This window comes from Syngnathoides biaculeatus, chromosome 8 (assembly GCF_019802595.1).
Source record: "Syngnathoides biaculeatus isolate LvHL_M chromosome 8, ASM1980259v1, whole genome shotgun sequence".
NCBI classification, from domain to species: Eukaryota; Metazoa; Chordata; class Actinopteri; order Syngnathiformes; family Syngnathidae; genus Syngnathoides; species Syngnathoides biaculeatus.
Window position 1 is genome coordinate 5,206,083 of NC_084647.1, and position 16,640 is coordinate 5,222,722.

Below are 16,640 nucleotides of genomic sequence, written 5' to 3' on the forward strand. Positions count from 1 at the left end.
TGAAACCAAACTGTTGCTGGCAGAAACTTCTGTCCTGATTCACACCTCCACGATACTTCCCCATAACATCATTGTGTGGCTCATCAACTGTATTCCTCTATAGTTCATACACCTCTGCAAATTGCCTTTGTTCTTAAAAATGGGAACTAGCACATGCTTCCTCCATTCTTCAGGCATTGTATTCTGTTGAACAAGTTGATCAAAAACTCCACAGCCACTTTCCAAAATTGCTTCCATGCTTCCACAGAAATGTCATCAGGACCAACTTACTGCCTTTCCATTTTTCATCCTCTTTAGCACCTTTCTAACTTCCCCCTTACTAATCGTTGCCACTTTCTGGTCCATCCCACTTGTGTTTTCCACTCTTCCTTCTCAATGTTTCCTTTCCATCAATTTCGCACACTACTGGCACCAGTCAACAAATTTCCTTCTCTATCCTTAATCACCCTTACCTGCTACACATCCTTCCCATGTCTAGCCTTCGTTCTGGTCAACCTGTAGTCCTTTTCTCCTTTTTTCGTATCCAATATGGTGTACATGTCATCATACGCCTCTTGTTTACCCTTCGCCACATCTACCTTTTGCCCTACGTCGCATCTCACTGTATTCCTTTTGCCTCTCCTCAGTCACTGTCCCACTTCCTCACTAACCTCTTTCCTTGTACGAGTTCCTGTATTTGGGGGTTCCACCACCAAGTCTCTTTCTCCCTTTTCCTACAAAAAGACACACCAAGTACTCTCCTGCCTGTCTCTCTGATCACATTGACTGTAGTAGTCCAGTCTTCCAGGAGCTCCTACCCTACCCTATCTCACCTCTTTCCGAAAGGCCACCACATGCTTCCTTTCTCAACTTCTACCACATAGTTTTCTGCTCTACCTTTGTCTTCTTAATCTTACTCCCCACCACCAGAGTCATCCTACGCACCACTATCCTATCGGTTGAGCTACACTCTCCCTGATCACTACCTTAAAGTTAGTACCCTCCTTCAAATTACATTGTTTGCACAAAATGTAATTCACCTGCGTGCTTCTACCGCCGCTCTTGTATGTCACACTGTGTTCCCGCCTCTTCTAGAAAAAGGCTGCCATTTCAAATCCTTTTTCCAAAGTCCACCACCATCTGTGCCTCAGGTTCCTTTCTTGGATGCTGTACTTACCCATCACTTTTTCATTGCCACTGTTTCCTTCACCAACAAGTCCATTACAATTTGCACCAATCACAACTTTCTCTGAGTCTAGGATGGACAGAACTACTTCATCTAGCTCCTTCCAGAATTTCTCTTTCAACTCAAGGGCATATCCTACCTCTGGGGCATAGCCACTAATCACATTATACATAATACCCTCAATTTTAAATTTCAGTCTCATCACTCTATCTGATACTCTTTTCACCTCTAAGACATTCTTAGCAAGATCTTCCTTTAAAATAACCCATACTCTATTTCTCTTACCGTCTACTTCATGGGAAAATAATTTCAACCCCGCTCCTACACTTCTAGCCTTACTACCTTTCAACCTTTCTCCTAATCATCATGTCAACCAACTCCTGAACTTTTCTGTCACAGTCCCAACATTCAAAGTCCCTACACTCAGTTGTAAGCACTATGCATTCCTCTTCTTCTTCTGCCAATGAAGCCCCTTTCCTCCTCTTTGTCTTTGACCCACAGTAGCTGAATTTCCACCGATACCCTGCAAGATAACGCCGTCTCGGGCGAGTGTTGTTCACCCGGGCCATGTCCAATCTGGTATGGAATTCTTTAGATGAATGCTCATATTTATTTTGGCACAGTTTTATGCCGGATGCCCTTCCTGACGCAACCCTCGATCTGTATTTATCTGGTCTTGGGACCGGCCTACAGATTGCACTGGCTTGTACCCCCATAGGGCTGCATTGCAGCAGTACTGTACACAATGTATATTTTACACCTTTTAATATGCATTCTAACAATTTTTTCTTTTCTTTTTTCAGTTTTAATGTTTTAGGCTTGTAAAGCATATTTTACCACCCAAAAAGAAAAAAAAACAGCATTACACACTAAAAGTTCTGTGATAAGACAAACTATGAGCTATGAATATGAAAAAAACACACGCACACTGCACTAAATCCGCAATAGGTGGATTGCAGAGTAGTGCAAGTAATTCATACAAAGCCTGTTGCAGTGGTCGGTTGGAGAAAAAATAACACAGCGTTCATTATCTTTATTTAAAGGGAATTGAACGTGGGTCCGCATTCAAGCTTGACTCAGCACAGACCACCGCTGTCCACAATTTAAAAATGCCCACACTAAAGCATTCTGTCAAAAATACTGTTGCTTTTCACTTTCAAGACCTGAATTTCAATGTTGCCCGACTGATATTAAGTATTTAATGAAAACTTGCAACATGAAATTGCCCATCCTGTCTATTTAAGTCTTAGTGGAAAATCCAACAGATCTATCTAGAAAGTTGACCCACATGCATTAGTTCCACTTTTTGTGTTGATGAGTGCAGTATAACCACTTTAACTTGAATTTCAAAGTATAACTGTATTGATTTGATCTCCTTTGTTTTCATAATAATCTTTGTTGGGGGATGGGGGGGGGAGATGTGCCACACCATTGGCCCCTGTTGTCCCCGAGAGAACCGACACTGCTTGAACAGGGGGGTGAATGAGTTGCTCAGCATTCCTTTAGGTTTATTGACACTAATATTGTGTGTCAGGAGTTAAGTTGTAATATTGATTGGCTTTGGAATTACGATAACATATCCATCCATTTTCTTTGCCGCTTATCCTAACGAGGGTCGCGGGTAGTGCTGGAGCCTTTCCCAGCTGTCAACGGGCAGGAGGCTTGGTACACCCTCAGCTGGTTGCCAGCCAATTGAAGGGAACATAGAGACAAACAGTTGCACTCGCAATCACACCTCAGGGCAATTTAGAGTGTCCAATTAATGTTTTCTTGGATGTGGGAGGAAACCGGAGTGCCCGGAGAAAACCCACGCAGGCACGGGGAGAACATGCAAACTTCAGGCCGATCGAACCCGGGTCCTCAAAACTGTGAGGCCAACGCCTTACCAGCTGCCCCACCATGCCGCCACGACAACATATATGATCAATAATTTGGAAGTCTTTGGAGGTGATGCTGCAGGCTTAAAAATTGTGACAGTAGCAAAACAAGAGTAGCCATTGGCGATCCTCCCACCCACCTCTCTCAAATTCCTCATGAATTGCTTGTTGGAGTGGACAACTGGCAACAGGCCAGTCCGGTTTTGAACTTTTGGGAAGTGAAACTCGTTTGGCAGCAGGGTGGAGAGTGCAGAAAAAAAAAAAAAAAAAAAAAAACACACACACACAAACAGAACGTGGGGGGAGTGTTCGTAGAATCGGCGGGGTGTTGCGGTGGTTCGCTGGACTATTTAAAAAAAAAAAAAAAAGCAAAGTCCAGATGGTTAGCGCCCAGCTCACCAGTGTCTAAGTACTCCGGTGCACAATTCTCTGTGAAACCCGTCGGAACAAGGCGCCGTGCGTGCTGCGCAAACATGGCACCTGTCCTCCAAAGGCTGGCGGTCATGCTTGCAACTGTTTTGCTGCAAAGTGTCTCCTCGGTTCATCTCAATGACACGTAAGTAAAGCCACTCTTTATCCTGGACTGACCTCTATTTTATCATGTAATTTTCCGGTCTACAGTTGACATTGTCGTGCCGATCAATTAACTTCGTCATGCAAGTAGTTAATGATTGCTTAACTATGACTTTTATGTGTCATTGGAGGCAGCGTGCAAGTCCAGTGATTTTAGGCTGTGGTGAAAATAGAAATAACTTCATGTTTACTCGGCAATCATGCTACGTTCACGTGTCATTGCTATTTGGTGACATAGCATTTATCCGTTGCACATTGCACAGACACATACAGATACTGCAAACACAAAAAATATCTACACTGAAATAATAAAGTTCTCTTCTTAATTTTCTCACTAATTGACTTCGTGTGGAATATGGATGGGCTTGGTTTGTAAGTAACATAAATTATATAGTGGGAGGAACCCATTACTTATTCTGTGGCATGAAAGGGAACAACAGGTCTCTTATGCCTGATCCCAAATAATGGAACAGCGTATAATTGTTTTGCATGTCATGATGCGTCGTTGGCATTAATAGATGAGTAACATATATTTGTGATTTAAATAAAGAATATTTTGTAGACAAATTAGGTGAAATTGGATTATGCCCTGTGGCGCCACAGCACTCCTTGTTGGTAACCTCGTTTAATTGTTTGGATTGGATTTAAGCAAACTGGGAGCAGGTATGACTTAACGTGTTGATACCTTTAAGATGACACTGCTGGAGCTGTAAACATAACTTAATGTCTACTCTGAAGTTGGTTCTTTGTTTATTTGTTTGTTTTTAAGGTCTGGCCACAAAACTTGATACTGTTGTTCTTACAAAGGAATTAAGATCATGAACGTTCACTTAAAACACATTGTTTCAATTGTACTCAATAAACAGATATCTGACATTTCCTGCTTCAATATTTTATGAAATTTTGATGTTTGGAAAATATTCGTGATGTGACACTGAAGTTATTTCTCAGCGTAATTTTTGTCTTCTCTCCATCTGTACAGCATCTTTGCGGTGACTGTGAGCTCCCAAGTCAGAGGAGGCGAGCAGGAAACCTTGTGCACTCTCATCTACGGCCCCACAGAGTTCGTCACTTTGACTATCAACCTGGACGTGGAGTCTGGCAGCGCTGTCATCCTGGAGAAGGAAATCAGACAGGATTTTTACCAATGCATGAACTTTCAGGTCTGTCAACACCCAAAGTTTATTTATTGATATCATCCAGCAATCTATTTATCCAAATCATACCAATAATCTACCATACCAAATTATGTAACTGATGCCATGAATGAACAGCTATCAGTACAGCTCTTGCTCTTGAGCAAATAACTGCTCTGGACTGTTTCCCACCACAGCAAGTTGTTATGCAACCAAATGGGCCTTGCTGTTTTTTTCAAGTGAAATTACCATCCGGGTGACCCCAATCCTTTTCTGATAATAACTTGTAACTTCACTCAGGTCCCCAGAGTTTAACGAGAGCTATGTCAGACCTGGTCTGGCATTTCTCGAACTGGAGCTCAATAAAGGCGGCTTTCTGCTGTAGGCCAGCAATGTACCTACATTCCTCTGGAAAACATTCCCCACGCCTGACTATTCGTCCGCACACACACACAAACGCACGTGGACATGAAAACGCCCCTCGCAAATTTTTGATAGCCCCATGTTATGTTATAAGGGCTCCATTTGTATGACCCCGCAAAGGGGTTTGCTGGTGCAACACAGGGCTTATTGCAATTAAAATGGCATTCATCATATTTGTGCAAAGAACCCTGACATCTGTTTGTCCCTCCTCGCTTTCCTCAATTTACAATATATCTGTTGTCTTCTCTGTCTGACGTGTGTGATCCTTGGCCCCGTAGGTCCCAGCAGTGCGCAGTAATACTGTGGCAACCATAAATGTCAATGTCAAAGGAGAGAGTGGCTCCATGAACAAGAAGACCAAAATCCTCATTGTGCCCCCTGCTTTTATCCACATTATCCAGACTGATAAGCCTGTCTACAAACCTGGACAGACTGGTAAGTATCAACACAATCAAAATATTGACAGTTGAGAACTGTTTTGGGTTGGAATTGCTCGTTGTTGTATAACTAGTCTATCTCTACGCAGTACGACAATATATTGACAGTAAGTAATTTTGAGTCAGAAGAGCCGACTGAAGTCTCACTTTATTGGTTAATTATTATATAAAATGATTAACTTTTAATTAATTATATAATAATTTCTTCAACAAAATGACATCATTCATGACAAATACATCAGAAGCATTACTTATTCATAATGGAGTATTGTTTAGTTTTACATACAAATAAATAAAAATTTAAAAATAGCTGATTCACTTACCTGTTGAACAGAAATTAAGAAGTTGATAAACTACTCCGCAAACTGGCCAATCTAGCCAAAACCTACTGAACTTTGGCACAGAGGGTCGGGTCTGGCAACTGTATTCATAAATAGCCAATCACAGGTAGTTTGAATCGCATTTGGACGATGCAGCAACTAGCCAATGAAAATGCACATAAGTTTTCCCCTTGGGCTAAAAAAAGATTTAAGGTTTAATTGTGTGAAGGACAGAATAGACTTTGTGTCACAAATGCCAAATATTATGTTTTACAACAAGATTTAGCTACATGAATTTTTCATGTATGATGCATAATATCCACCCCCCCCAAAAAAAATGGCAACAGTTAATAGTTCACTATATAAATTGGTATAGCAGAACGTAAAAATACTTTCACGTTTTATAAATGTATACTGCTATCTAGAGGTTATGATAAAGCACTATCACTCTAATATGCCACCACCACCTAGAGGGTGGGATGTATGACTCCATAATTATGTACAGTTGTGCTCATAAGTTTAGATACCCTGGCAAAGTTTGTGAAATAAATGGGACTGATGACTGAATAAGAGCGATAGATAATTTATTTGTGGTTTTGTTTTGCTTAATCATAATGTTTTTCTGAAATGCTCGAGACTTTAATTTGAATACCATTAAAATAAAACCTGGCCCTGAATGTTTTCTTGAAAGAAATACTGCCAAGGTAATTAAGCATACAGTTCCAAGAAAAAGTATTTGCCCCCTTCCTTATTTCATTTTTTTCTTGTATATCTATTACACAAATCATCAAACAATATATAAGGCACAGAAAAAATGAAAACCTTTCTGACCCTCTGTGAAAAAGTACATCTCCCCCCAGCCCCGCCCCATTGTTAAATCACAGTCACTATGACTTACCAGTTCAAGTTCACAAGCCACACCCAAACTTAATTACCATCAAATTTGTTGAATCAAGAAATCACTTAAATAGACTCTGTTGGAGAATGTGAAGTAGGCTGTAAGGGATTTCAAGAACCAATAAATCATGGCACGATCCAAAGAAATTCTAGAAGAAATGAGAAAACAAAGTGATTGAAATCTATGTGTCTGGAAAAGGTTAGAAAGCCATTTCCAAAGCTTTGGGTGGTCCAACTGTCAAGAGTCCTTACCCACATCCATCCATTTTTTTTTGTGGTGCTTATCTTCAAGAGGGTTGTAAGAGTACTGGAGCCTATCGCAGCTGTCATTAGGAAAGAGGCAGCGTACACCTTGAACTGGTTGCCAGCCAATCGCAGGGCACATGGAAATAGACAATAGTCGCACCCACAATCACAGCTAGGCTCAATTTAGAGTGTCTGCTTTGGGTACATTGAAGTAAATGGGAGCCAGCAAGCCTCTTTTAAAATATCCACATTCTGCCTTTTATTCTTGCCCATATCCACTCTTTTAAGCAACTTTCTACTTCCTTAAATATGAATCTAGCTTTGTATGGTTAACTAACTGTGATCAAGTGCAACATAAATCGTGTTTTTTAACATCCTTCTCCAAGCATCTGTCATACATTTGTAAAAACAAGTCAATCTTTCCACAGTGAAACACATCAATTGAATTAGCTCATTTCTAATCTTATCCAACCTGCTCACTCCTGTGGAGAACTTCAACATCTTCATTTCTGGCACCTTCAGTTCTGCTTCCTGTTGTCTCTTCAGTGCCACCGTCTCTAATCCATTCATTATGTCCGGCCTCACCACATCTAACCCAATCACTGTTTCAGCTCTCCTGGAAAAAGGTGTTCACTACTGCCATTTCCATCCTTTTTACAAAATCCACCACCATCTGTCCCTCAAAGTTCCTTTCCTGGATGCTGTGCTTGCCCATCACTCCTTCATCACCCCTGTTTCCTTCCCCAAAATGTCCATTGCAATCTGCATCAATCGCAACTCTCTTTTTGTCTGGGATTCTCAGAACTACTCCATCTAGTTCCTTCCAGACTTTCTCCTTCACCTCTCGGTCACAGCCTAGGTGTAGGGCATAGTCGCTAATAGCAGTATACATAACACCCATATTTTCCCGGACTGTTAAAATGTACAGCAATGTATGGTTAACTAACTGTGATCAAGTGCAACATAAATCGTGTTTTTTAACATCCTTCTCCAAGCATCTGTCATACATTTGTAAAAACAAGTCAATCTTTCCACAGTGAAACACATCAATTGGTGTGCCATTAACTTTGATGAGGCTTAGAGGAAGGTGTAAGAAATTAAACTGACAATTCCATATTTTCCCGGACTGTTAAAATGTACAGCAATGTTAAGTATTTAAAACAAACACACCATAAACCACAGATATATTTATCATCAGAAATTTAGCTCTCTTTTCATAGCAGCTGCTGTATGGACTTTATATGTTTTCATATGAAAGATACATCTGAAATTTTGAACAGGCATTACAGACATATTTAGTACTTTCACATCTGCATAACAGCTCTCTTTGACAAACAAATATTTATTAGTCACTTTTGTCACTCATCTTGTTTCAAATTTGCTGCTTATAGTGTACAATGGAGAACAGCAAATGTAATTATGTGGCAGATTGAAAATCATGAAATGTAGGGGATTTTCCTAAGACAATGCTGACCAATTTAAATGCAATAACATAAACTACAGCGGCACGGTGTCACAGCTGGAAAGCTTTGGCCTCACGGTCCTGAGGTCCCAGGTTCAATCCCACACCGGCCCGTGTGGAGTTTGCATCTTCTCCCCGTGCCTGCGTGGGTTTTCTCTGGGCACTCCGGTTTCCTCCCACATCCCAAAAACATGCAACATTAATTGGACACTCTAAATTGCCTCTAGGTGTGATTCTGAGTGCGGCTGTTTGTCTCGGTCTGCCCTGCAATTGGCTGGCAACCAGTTCAAGGTGTACCTCGCTTAAAGCCAGTTGACAGCTGGGATAGGCGCCAGCACTCCTGCGACCCCTGTGAGGATGAGCGGCAAAGAAAAGGGATGGCTGAAATATAAACTACAGTCTACTGTACATGTATTTATTATATTCTCATGGTAATCATGATAATGATATAATAAGTACTTTGTGAAATGTATTTTGTAACACACTTGTCCGTGTAGTTATTTTTGTGTGTATTACTCGTCTGTAGTGAAAGAAAGGTTGGGCCCCGTTGCTGGTCAGAATGTCTTTTCACAAGGCAAAAGACACAATTCTTGTTCCTTTGGCTTCTTTTTACTCTCATTCTTTATTCTGCTCTTTGTTCCACAAATTTATTTTGCACACTCATTTTCTACTTGAGAACCATGTTTTGAGGCATAGCATGGAGAGAAATGTCCCCTTTCCTTTTTGCTTTTACCTAAAATTGTACTTTTATGTAATTCATTTAAAGCAATGTGAAAATACTTTCTTATTAATTGCCTTCATTCCTCTACAGTGCAATTACGAATTGTTTCCATGGATTCCGGTTTCATCCCTGTGGATCGGATGGTAAGTTTTCAATTAGTTTTTCTCTTTCAAGGGGTTCTTCAACTGAATTTAATGGGAAACCTTGTCCATTGTGATTTCTGATACATGTTAAGTACAAGCCTCTGTTTTTCTGCAAGAGAGTAGGTTGTGAAAAGAGGGCTGTTTGTTGGTTTTTGAAGCCAGTGTGGGTGTGATGCGCTGTGTGGAGTAGTGTGATAAACATGCTGTCGGGAGTTCATTTGCCTCACACTGCATCTGACCCAAACACCTGAATCAATACAAGTTCAAGGCCTTCTCCATTAGCCAGGAGACAATCTGGTGTGCAAGATGAACATCTGACAAAAGGAATTAAGAGAACTGCACCAACTTTGGGTTTCTTTCTTTTCCTTTTGCCACATGGTGTATCGCATCTGATGGTTTGCCCACCTGATGTGTTTTTTAATTATTTGAATGGAAAGACAGCCTGCTTGAAACTAGGGTAATATTTTTTTATGGTATTATGAATTCCTTATTTACTTCTCCAAGGCCAAAAGTAAAAATCCGACATAATTGAGAAAAAAAATGTCAGGACCATTGCTCAATAAATTAAAACGCAATCACAGAACGAAATGTGCAGAACAGTACACAGTCTAACTTTTCTCAGTCTTGACATTCATCTGAACCATGATTATTGTACTTTTTTTGTAAGATGATGAAAGCGTATTTTTGGACAATCAAGTAAATAACGCAACATTGAAGTATATGCCAGAAACTCCTCTGAAAATCGCAGGCCACATCGAGACAAACAACCGCACTCACAATCACACCTCGGGGCAATTTAGTGTCCGATTAATGTTGCATGTTTTTTGGATGTCGGAGGAAACCAGAGTACCTGGAGAAAACCCACATAGGCATGGGGAGAACATGCAAACTCCACACAGGCAGGGCTGGGATTGAACCCAGGTCCTCAGAACTGTGAGGCCAACGCTTTCCAGCTGATCCACCGTGACACCGATCTATAAATATATTTGTCCAGTGACGGGTCGCCACAGCGTGCCATCTTTTTCCATCTAAGCCTATCTCCTGCGTCTTCCTCTCAAACACCAACTGCCCTCATGTCTTCCCTCCCAGCATCCATCAACCTTTTCTTTGGTGTTCTCTTACTCTTTTCCCTGGCAGCTCCATCCTAAGCAGCCTTCTACTAAAAGAGTCACTCACTCGCCTCTGAACATGTCCAAACCATCGAACTCTGCTCTCTCAAACATTGTCTCCAAGACATCCAACTTTGGCTGTTCCTCCAATGAGCTCATTTCTAATCCTATCCAACCTGCTCACTCCTGTGGAGAACTTCAACATCTTCATTTCTGGCACCTTCAGTTCTGCTTCCTGTTGTCTCTTCAGTGCCACCGTCTCTTATCCATTCATTATGTCCGGCCTCACCACTGTTTTATAAACTTTGCCCTTCATCTCAGCAGAGACTCTTCAATTATAGAACACACCAGACACTTTCCGCCAGCTGTTCCACACTGCTTGGACCCGTTTCTTCACTTCCTTACCACACTCACCATTGCTCTGGATTGTTGACCCTAAGTATTTGAAGCTGTCCATGCCTCACACTTCCCCCTCCACCCTTCTTATTCACGCACATATATTCTGTTTTACTTCGGCTAATCTTCATTCCTCTCCTTTCCAGTGCATGTCTCCATCTTTCTAATTGTTCCTCTGCATGCTCCCTGCTTTCACTGCATCTCACAAAATCATCTGTGAACATCATGGTCCAAGGGGATTCCAGTCTAAGATCATCGGTCAGCCTATCCATTACCACAGCAAACAAGAAGGGGTTCAGAGCCGATCCCTGATGCAGTCCCGCCTCTACCTTCTTCTATAGTCTTCTGTCACATCAATGGCACACCTCACCATTGTTCTGCTGCCGTCATACGTGCCTGTACTATTCTCTATTCTGTTTTTCCACCACACGAGACTTACACATGTTAGTTAGTTTCAAATTTCAGCCTCATCACTCGATCTGATACTCTTTTCACGTCCAAGACATTCTTAGCCAGTTCTTCCTTTAAAATAACCTTTACTGGATTTCTCTTCCTATCTCCTCCATGGTAAAATAATTTAAACCCTCCACCTAAACTTCTAGCCATACTACCTTTCTCTTACCTTTGCTGTCTTGGATGCACAATACATCAACCTTTCTCCTAATCATCATGTCAGCCTGAATATATATATATATATATATATATATATATATATATATATATATATATATATATAAAATAGTTGATCCCTACCAAAACTCCAATTAATGGATTGTACCTCAAGGTCCAGCCATCCCTTAACTGCTTATCCTCACTAGGATCACAGTTGAGCTGATAACTTGCTACACTATTGCCAGTAAATTGCGACAAGCCTGTTCATGTTGAGGTTTTGATCCATTGTGGCGCTAACGAGTTACACAAGGTCAAAAGGAACTCTTGCTGGCTTGCACAAGAAGTATACCAGATAAGACTCATTTTCGCATCCAAGAGAACTGTCCAGGTTGTTACTTTGGTGCACACAAGCCACAGCCCGGATTCCATGAGAAAAAAAGTGAAATAAGATTGGCTTTCATTGAACTCTGGGTAACAAATGATCAATATTACGGTTAATCCTTCACGTTCATGAAGATCAAGGAGAAACATCTTTATTACGGTAAAAGTTCAACATTTTCTGGCGGAATGCATGCTGGACGCACACTGCTTCACACTTCTGTTTCATGCTAAATATAGTACCTCTCTGCAAGACATCCAGAAAAATTCTTCGCTGGAATGGAAACTAGTTAACGACTGTAAAATCCTGTCAAAGTATTTTAATCTAAGTTACAGCAAGTAATGACTTGGACATGTTTTTGTTCTTTTTCAGTACACTGTGGTGGAACTTCAGGTAAGAAATATATTTTGAGCACCACTGACAAATTCTGTTTGCCCGTGCTCGAGGAAGTAAACAGTAATATTGTCCCTCTTCAGGTGTTTTGGTGATTATGATTATTCAACCCCAAACGAGGCTACTACAAGGTCAATAAGCTTCTGTCTTCTGCCTGTTTTAATATAGGATCCCAATTCCAATCGAATTGCTCAGTGGTTGGATAAATTTGTTGCCGCTGGAATCCTTGATCTTTCCCATCCCATAATTCCAGAGGCACCACAAGGAACCTACGTAATCACTGCCACCACAGAAAAAGGAGAGAAGATCTCTCACACCTTTGACATCAAGGAATATGGTCTGCTATAGTTGCTATGCAGTTGTTGTGCTCGACTGCTCTAATTTAAGCTTCTTTTTCTTTTGTTAATGTTTATTTTAATTTTCTTTTAGTTTTGCCTAAATTTGAGGTGAGTGTTCACCTCCCGAGTGTGATTTCAATCCTGGACCAGCAGATCACGTTGAAGATTTGTGGCAAGTAAGTGTTTTAGTTTTAATTTGCTCTTCGCCATCACTTTCAGAAAGGGGAAAAAAAAATGTTACAGGGAGGTTTTAGAACTCTTAGCTTGTAGAAAAAAACCCCAACATTTTTCCATTAAATGTTTTGCAAATGGTCTGAAAATCATGCTTATATCCTATGCTCTTCAGCTTCATCAGTAATACGTCTTGTATTCTGTGGGTAAGCAATTTATTGCCCACATTTTGTAATAGTCTATTTCCTGTTTTGCTTTATCACCAGGTGTGTGTGTGTGTGTGTCTGTGTGTGTGTGTGTGTGTGGTGTGTGTGTGTGTGTGTGTGTGTGTGTGTGTGTGTGAAATTGTCAGCTTGCAGACAGCAATTATCACTGATGTGAGTTTGAAAAGTAAAAATAAAAAGTCTGTATGAACTGACTGAAAGTGCTTCTCCCTGCAGATACACTTATGGAAAACCAGTTGTGGGCTCAGTCAAAGCGGAGTTTTGTAGGAATGCTTTTCCCTTTTCCTGGCGTCCCTCATTAGAAAAGAACCTCTGCAAGACATATAAAATGAGAGTGAGTATTTGACATCATACTATTGATTGTTGCTTCAATCAAGTGTTTGAGTCTAAATCTGACACTCGTCTAGACCGATCGCAGTGGTTGTGCTGCAGAAATGGTGAACATGGCATACTTTGCCCTCAACAACAATATGTATGATGATAGTTTTGAGGTGGATGCAGAAATGGAGGAAAGTGGCACAGGTAAGCTAGTGGCATGTTTTACTTCCCATAATGCTCATTCTGTGACTTTTGATGCCTGCCTCATCATATTTCCTATTTAGGGGTGATCCTGAAAGGTACAGGGCGGGCAACATTCAGTGCCTGGATCAGAACAGTCACTTTTGAAGATGTAGCTCAAGCGTACAAGCCTGGCATCCCATTTGAGGGAAAGGTAGTTGTTTTTTTTTAAGCTTTATGAAAATCCCTCTCAAACCATGTTAATCCAGTAATCAAAAGGATAAAATAAGGTCAAGCCCAGAAGTATTAGGACAGCATTTTAGATGAATACGCCGCCGTAATGGATATGAATAACAGTCATGATGATGTTATTGAAGTGTAGCCTTTAAAGGGGAAATCCAGTGGTTTGTATTAACAATGTATCCAATAGGTCATGTAATAGGTACCCTATTTTGACAATGTGATGTGAAATCCTCTCATTTAATTGTGTTTTGAGAAGATTTTTATCGACAATTACAAATTTTCAGGGGCGCTGCCATTTTTGCCAGTCACATGGCCTACGTGCACAGATGTGACCTGTTACGTGCCGCAACAAAGGCTCGATTACATGGGACACCATTTATGCCGAGTTCTGATTTCTCTGATTTATCGTCATTTGATGAAGAAGTAGCAGTATTGGTTGACCGGGAAGATGGAGGAATACTTCCATACACAGCCGTGAGCGGCGCCGGTGGCGTCTTCCCGATCAACCGAGCGGCGGAGCCGCTCATGGCTGTGTATGGAAGTATTCCTCTGTCTTCCTGAACAACCGATACTGCTATTTCTTCATCAGATGAGGATAAATCGGAGAAATCAGCGCTGGGCAAAAATGGTGTCCATGTAATCGAGCCTTTGTTGCGGCACGTAACACGTCACATCTGCTCACATAGGTCATGTGACTCGCGAAAATGGCAGTGCCCCTGAAAATTCGTATTTTTCGATAAAACACAAACATAAATAAAAAACATAACTCACATTGTCCAAATACAGTGCATATTACATGACCTATTGGATACATTGTTAATGCAAACCAGTGGATCTCCCTTTTAAGCTTTAATTAAAAAGGTTTTACTCACTTGATGCCACTAGCTTGTATCCATCGCTTGTCTTCAGTGCACAAAAACTTGAACTTGACTTTCCCTTCTGGGGTTCAAGCAAAGATGAAGTGTTGAAAGTATGGATTAAGAGTTGCCAACTGACTTGGCTTCTGAAAAATTTGAATTTTTGAACGTTCAAAATAACTTGAGTTGCACATGAGTTAAAAAAAAAAAAAGATCTCAACCCAAGAGAGCATCCTTGTTCCTTGTTTCACAAAAAAGTGAAGGTGACTTCAAAGTTCTAGCAAAGCATCTCCAGGTAGGAAAGTCAAAATGTGTCCATTGTCTCTACTTTTTTTGTTTTAGGTTAAAGTATTAAATATTCACAATTCCATCCAAATCCTAATACAATTGCAGTTACAAAATGATATTTTTTCCCCAAATCTCTAAAAAGTTAAAATCAGTTGTGGTCATGTATTTTTATGATTTTTACAGATACTGGGTCAATTATTGGGATTCAGCATTATGGAAATGCTTGGTGGTTTTTGTTTTACATACAGTATTTACATTGAGGTGTCTCTTGAGGAGCAAGTACATCAAACAAAGGGGTCAACATGGTGACACTCTAATTGTGGCTTTTTGTAGTCACTTACCAGAGTCTCCTGCTATTCAGGAGCCAGAATGCCTCTCGGGTAACCAAAGTATTAAACAAGCTCAACCATATTTCACCACTTCACCACCGCTTGCAGACATACACAATGTAGGCATTTTTCATTTTGAAGGTTATTTAAGCCACTTTTTAAGGTTAAAAAATGGCAGGCATACAATGTTTACCAACAAAACATTTTGTCCTCATTCATCTTGTTTGCAGGTCAAAATGACTGGTCCAGACAGCGAACCTGTGGCCAATGAGCCTGTGTACTTATTCGGCCCAAAGTCGGTTAACTTAACACTCACCACAAACACAAAAGGTGTGGCCTGGTTTTCACTGGACACCAGCAACTGGAGGGACCATGTAAATCTGGAGGTTTGTGACTAGTACTGTCTTTTTGGTAACTGTGGTACATACTGAACACCTTAATTCATGACAAAACCTTTGCAACTGAAATATATTTTGTAACTATACGGCAGACACAGCCATTGGCCTGATTCTGTTTCCTGGGCTTGTCACAAGGCCCCCTGGCCACTTGTTGGTCAGAATTTATGGGACATAATATTTGCACAAAGTTGACAAGAAAAGAGGCAGGAACAGAAAGTCAGACAAACCCACTCGTAAAATTATTCTCCGAAAAACATCAGGATCATGAGATGATGACGTATTGTCTTAATCACTGCTATAAGTTAAAGACAAAATCTATTCAAAAGAAAGGAGTACCATAATTTCTTGTGTATAATGTGTTCAGAAGTATAATACACACCGCCAAAGCTTCATCGATATGCTCAAAATATTAAGGATTATCTGTATATCTATTTTGCTAGTTTTGTACTTTTATTGTTTGTTCTTGTATTGTTTTTCAAACAAATTGTCTGTTCAACAATCATTAAAGGAACACGTTGTCCAACATACTAGGGTTATGAGGGTTCAGTGTTTATTCTAATGCCAAAATTATCCACAGCTTTAACCTAGAATCATCTCTAAATTGGCAACTATTATAGAAATTCTTCTCCCGCTCAGACATTCCAATGACCCAGGCTGGAAAACTGACACCCAATCAGCAATTGTCACATCTGCAGTACTTCCTTTTCTGACCCCCCATTGCTGGTGGATACGTTTCACTGAACACAGAGCGTCCACTATCTGGCATTTTGTGGCCGATTATTTGTGAAAAATAATTCTAAACAAACAAAATAAAATAATGTACAATTTTCAAGCCCATGTGTTTGAGCCAGAATACACACAGGTGGAACTTGATACATTAGAGAGCGGGGCATGACGCTGACGACAAACAATAACAGTTGCAATATATGGACCGCAGAGATTTTTCAGACAGGCACATTTCAAAACAATTTAATTATTTAAATGATCTTGACACATCGTTGATGT

The 16,640-nt window shown here is 40.5% G+C and overlaps 1 protein-coding gene across 2 annotated transcripts in view; it reads left to right on the forward strand.

The window, feature by feature from the left end:
* Positions 1-3,317: 3,317 nt before the first annotated feature.
* Positions 3,318-16,640, forward strand: part of LOC133504833 (alpha-2-macroglobulin-like protein 1) — a 65,089-nt gene continuing 51,766 nt past the window's right edge. For both annotated transcript variants that reach the window (XM_061827487.1, XM_061827488.1), the window contains exons 1-11: positions 3,318-3,598; positions 4,598-4,778; positions 5,453-5,609; positions 9,348-9,400; positions 12,269-12,289; positions 12,458-12,626; positions 12,719-12,803; positions 13,239-13,356; positions 13,430-13,544; positions 13,625-13,734; positions 15,468-15,623. In XM_061827487.1, coding sequence (XP_061683471.1) covers positions 3,516-3,598; positions 4,598-4,778; positions 5,453-5,609; positions 9,348-9,400; positions 12,269-12,289; positions 12,458-12,626; positions 12,719-12,803; positions 13,239-13,356; positions 13,430-13,544; positions 13,625-13,734; positions 15,468-15,623 — 1,248 coding nt within the window. In that variant the 5' untranslated portion in view covers positions 3,318-3,515. The remainder of the gene's footprint in view (positions 3,599-4,597; positions 4,779-5,452; positions 5,610-9,347; positions 9,401-12,268; positions 12,290-12,457; positions 12,627-12,718; positions 12,804-13,238; positions 13,357-13,429; positions 13,545-13,624; positions 13,735-15,467; positions 15,624-16,640) is intronic.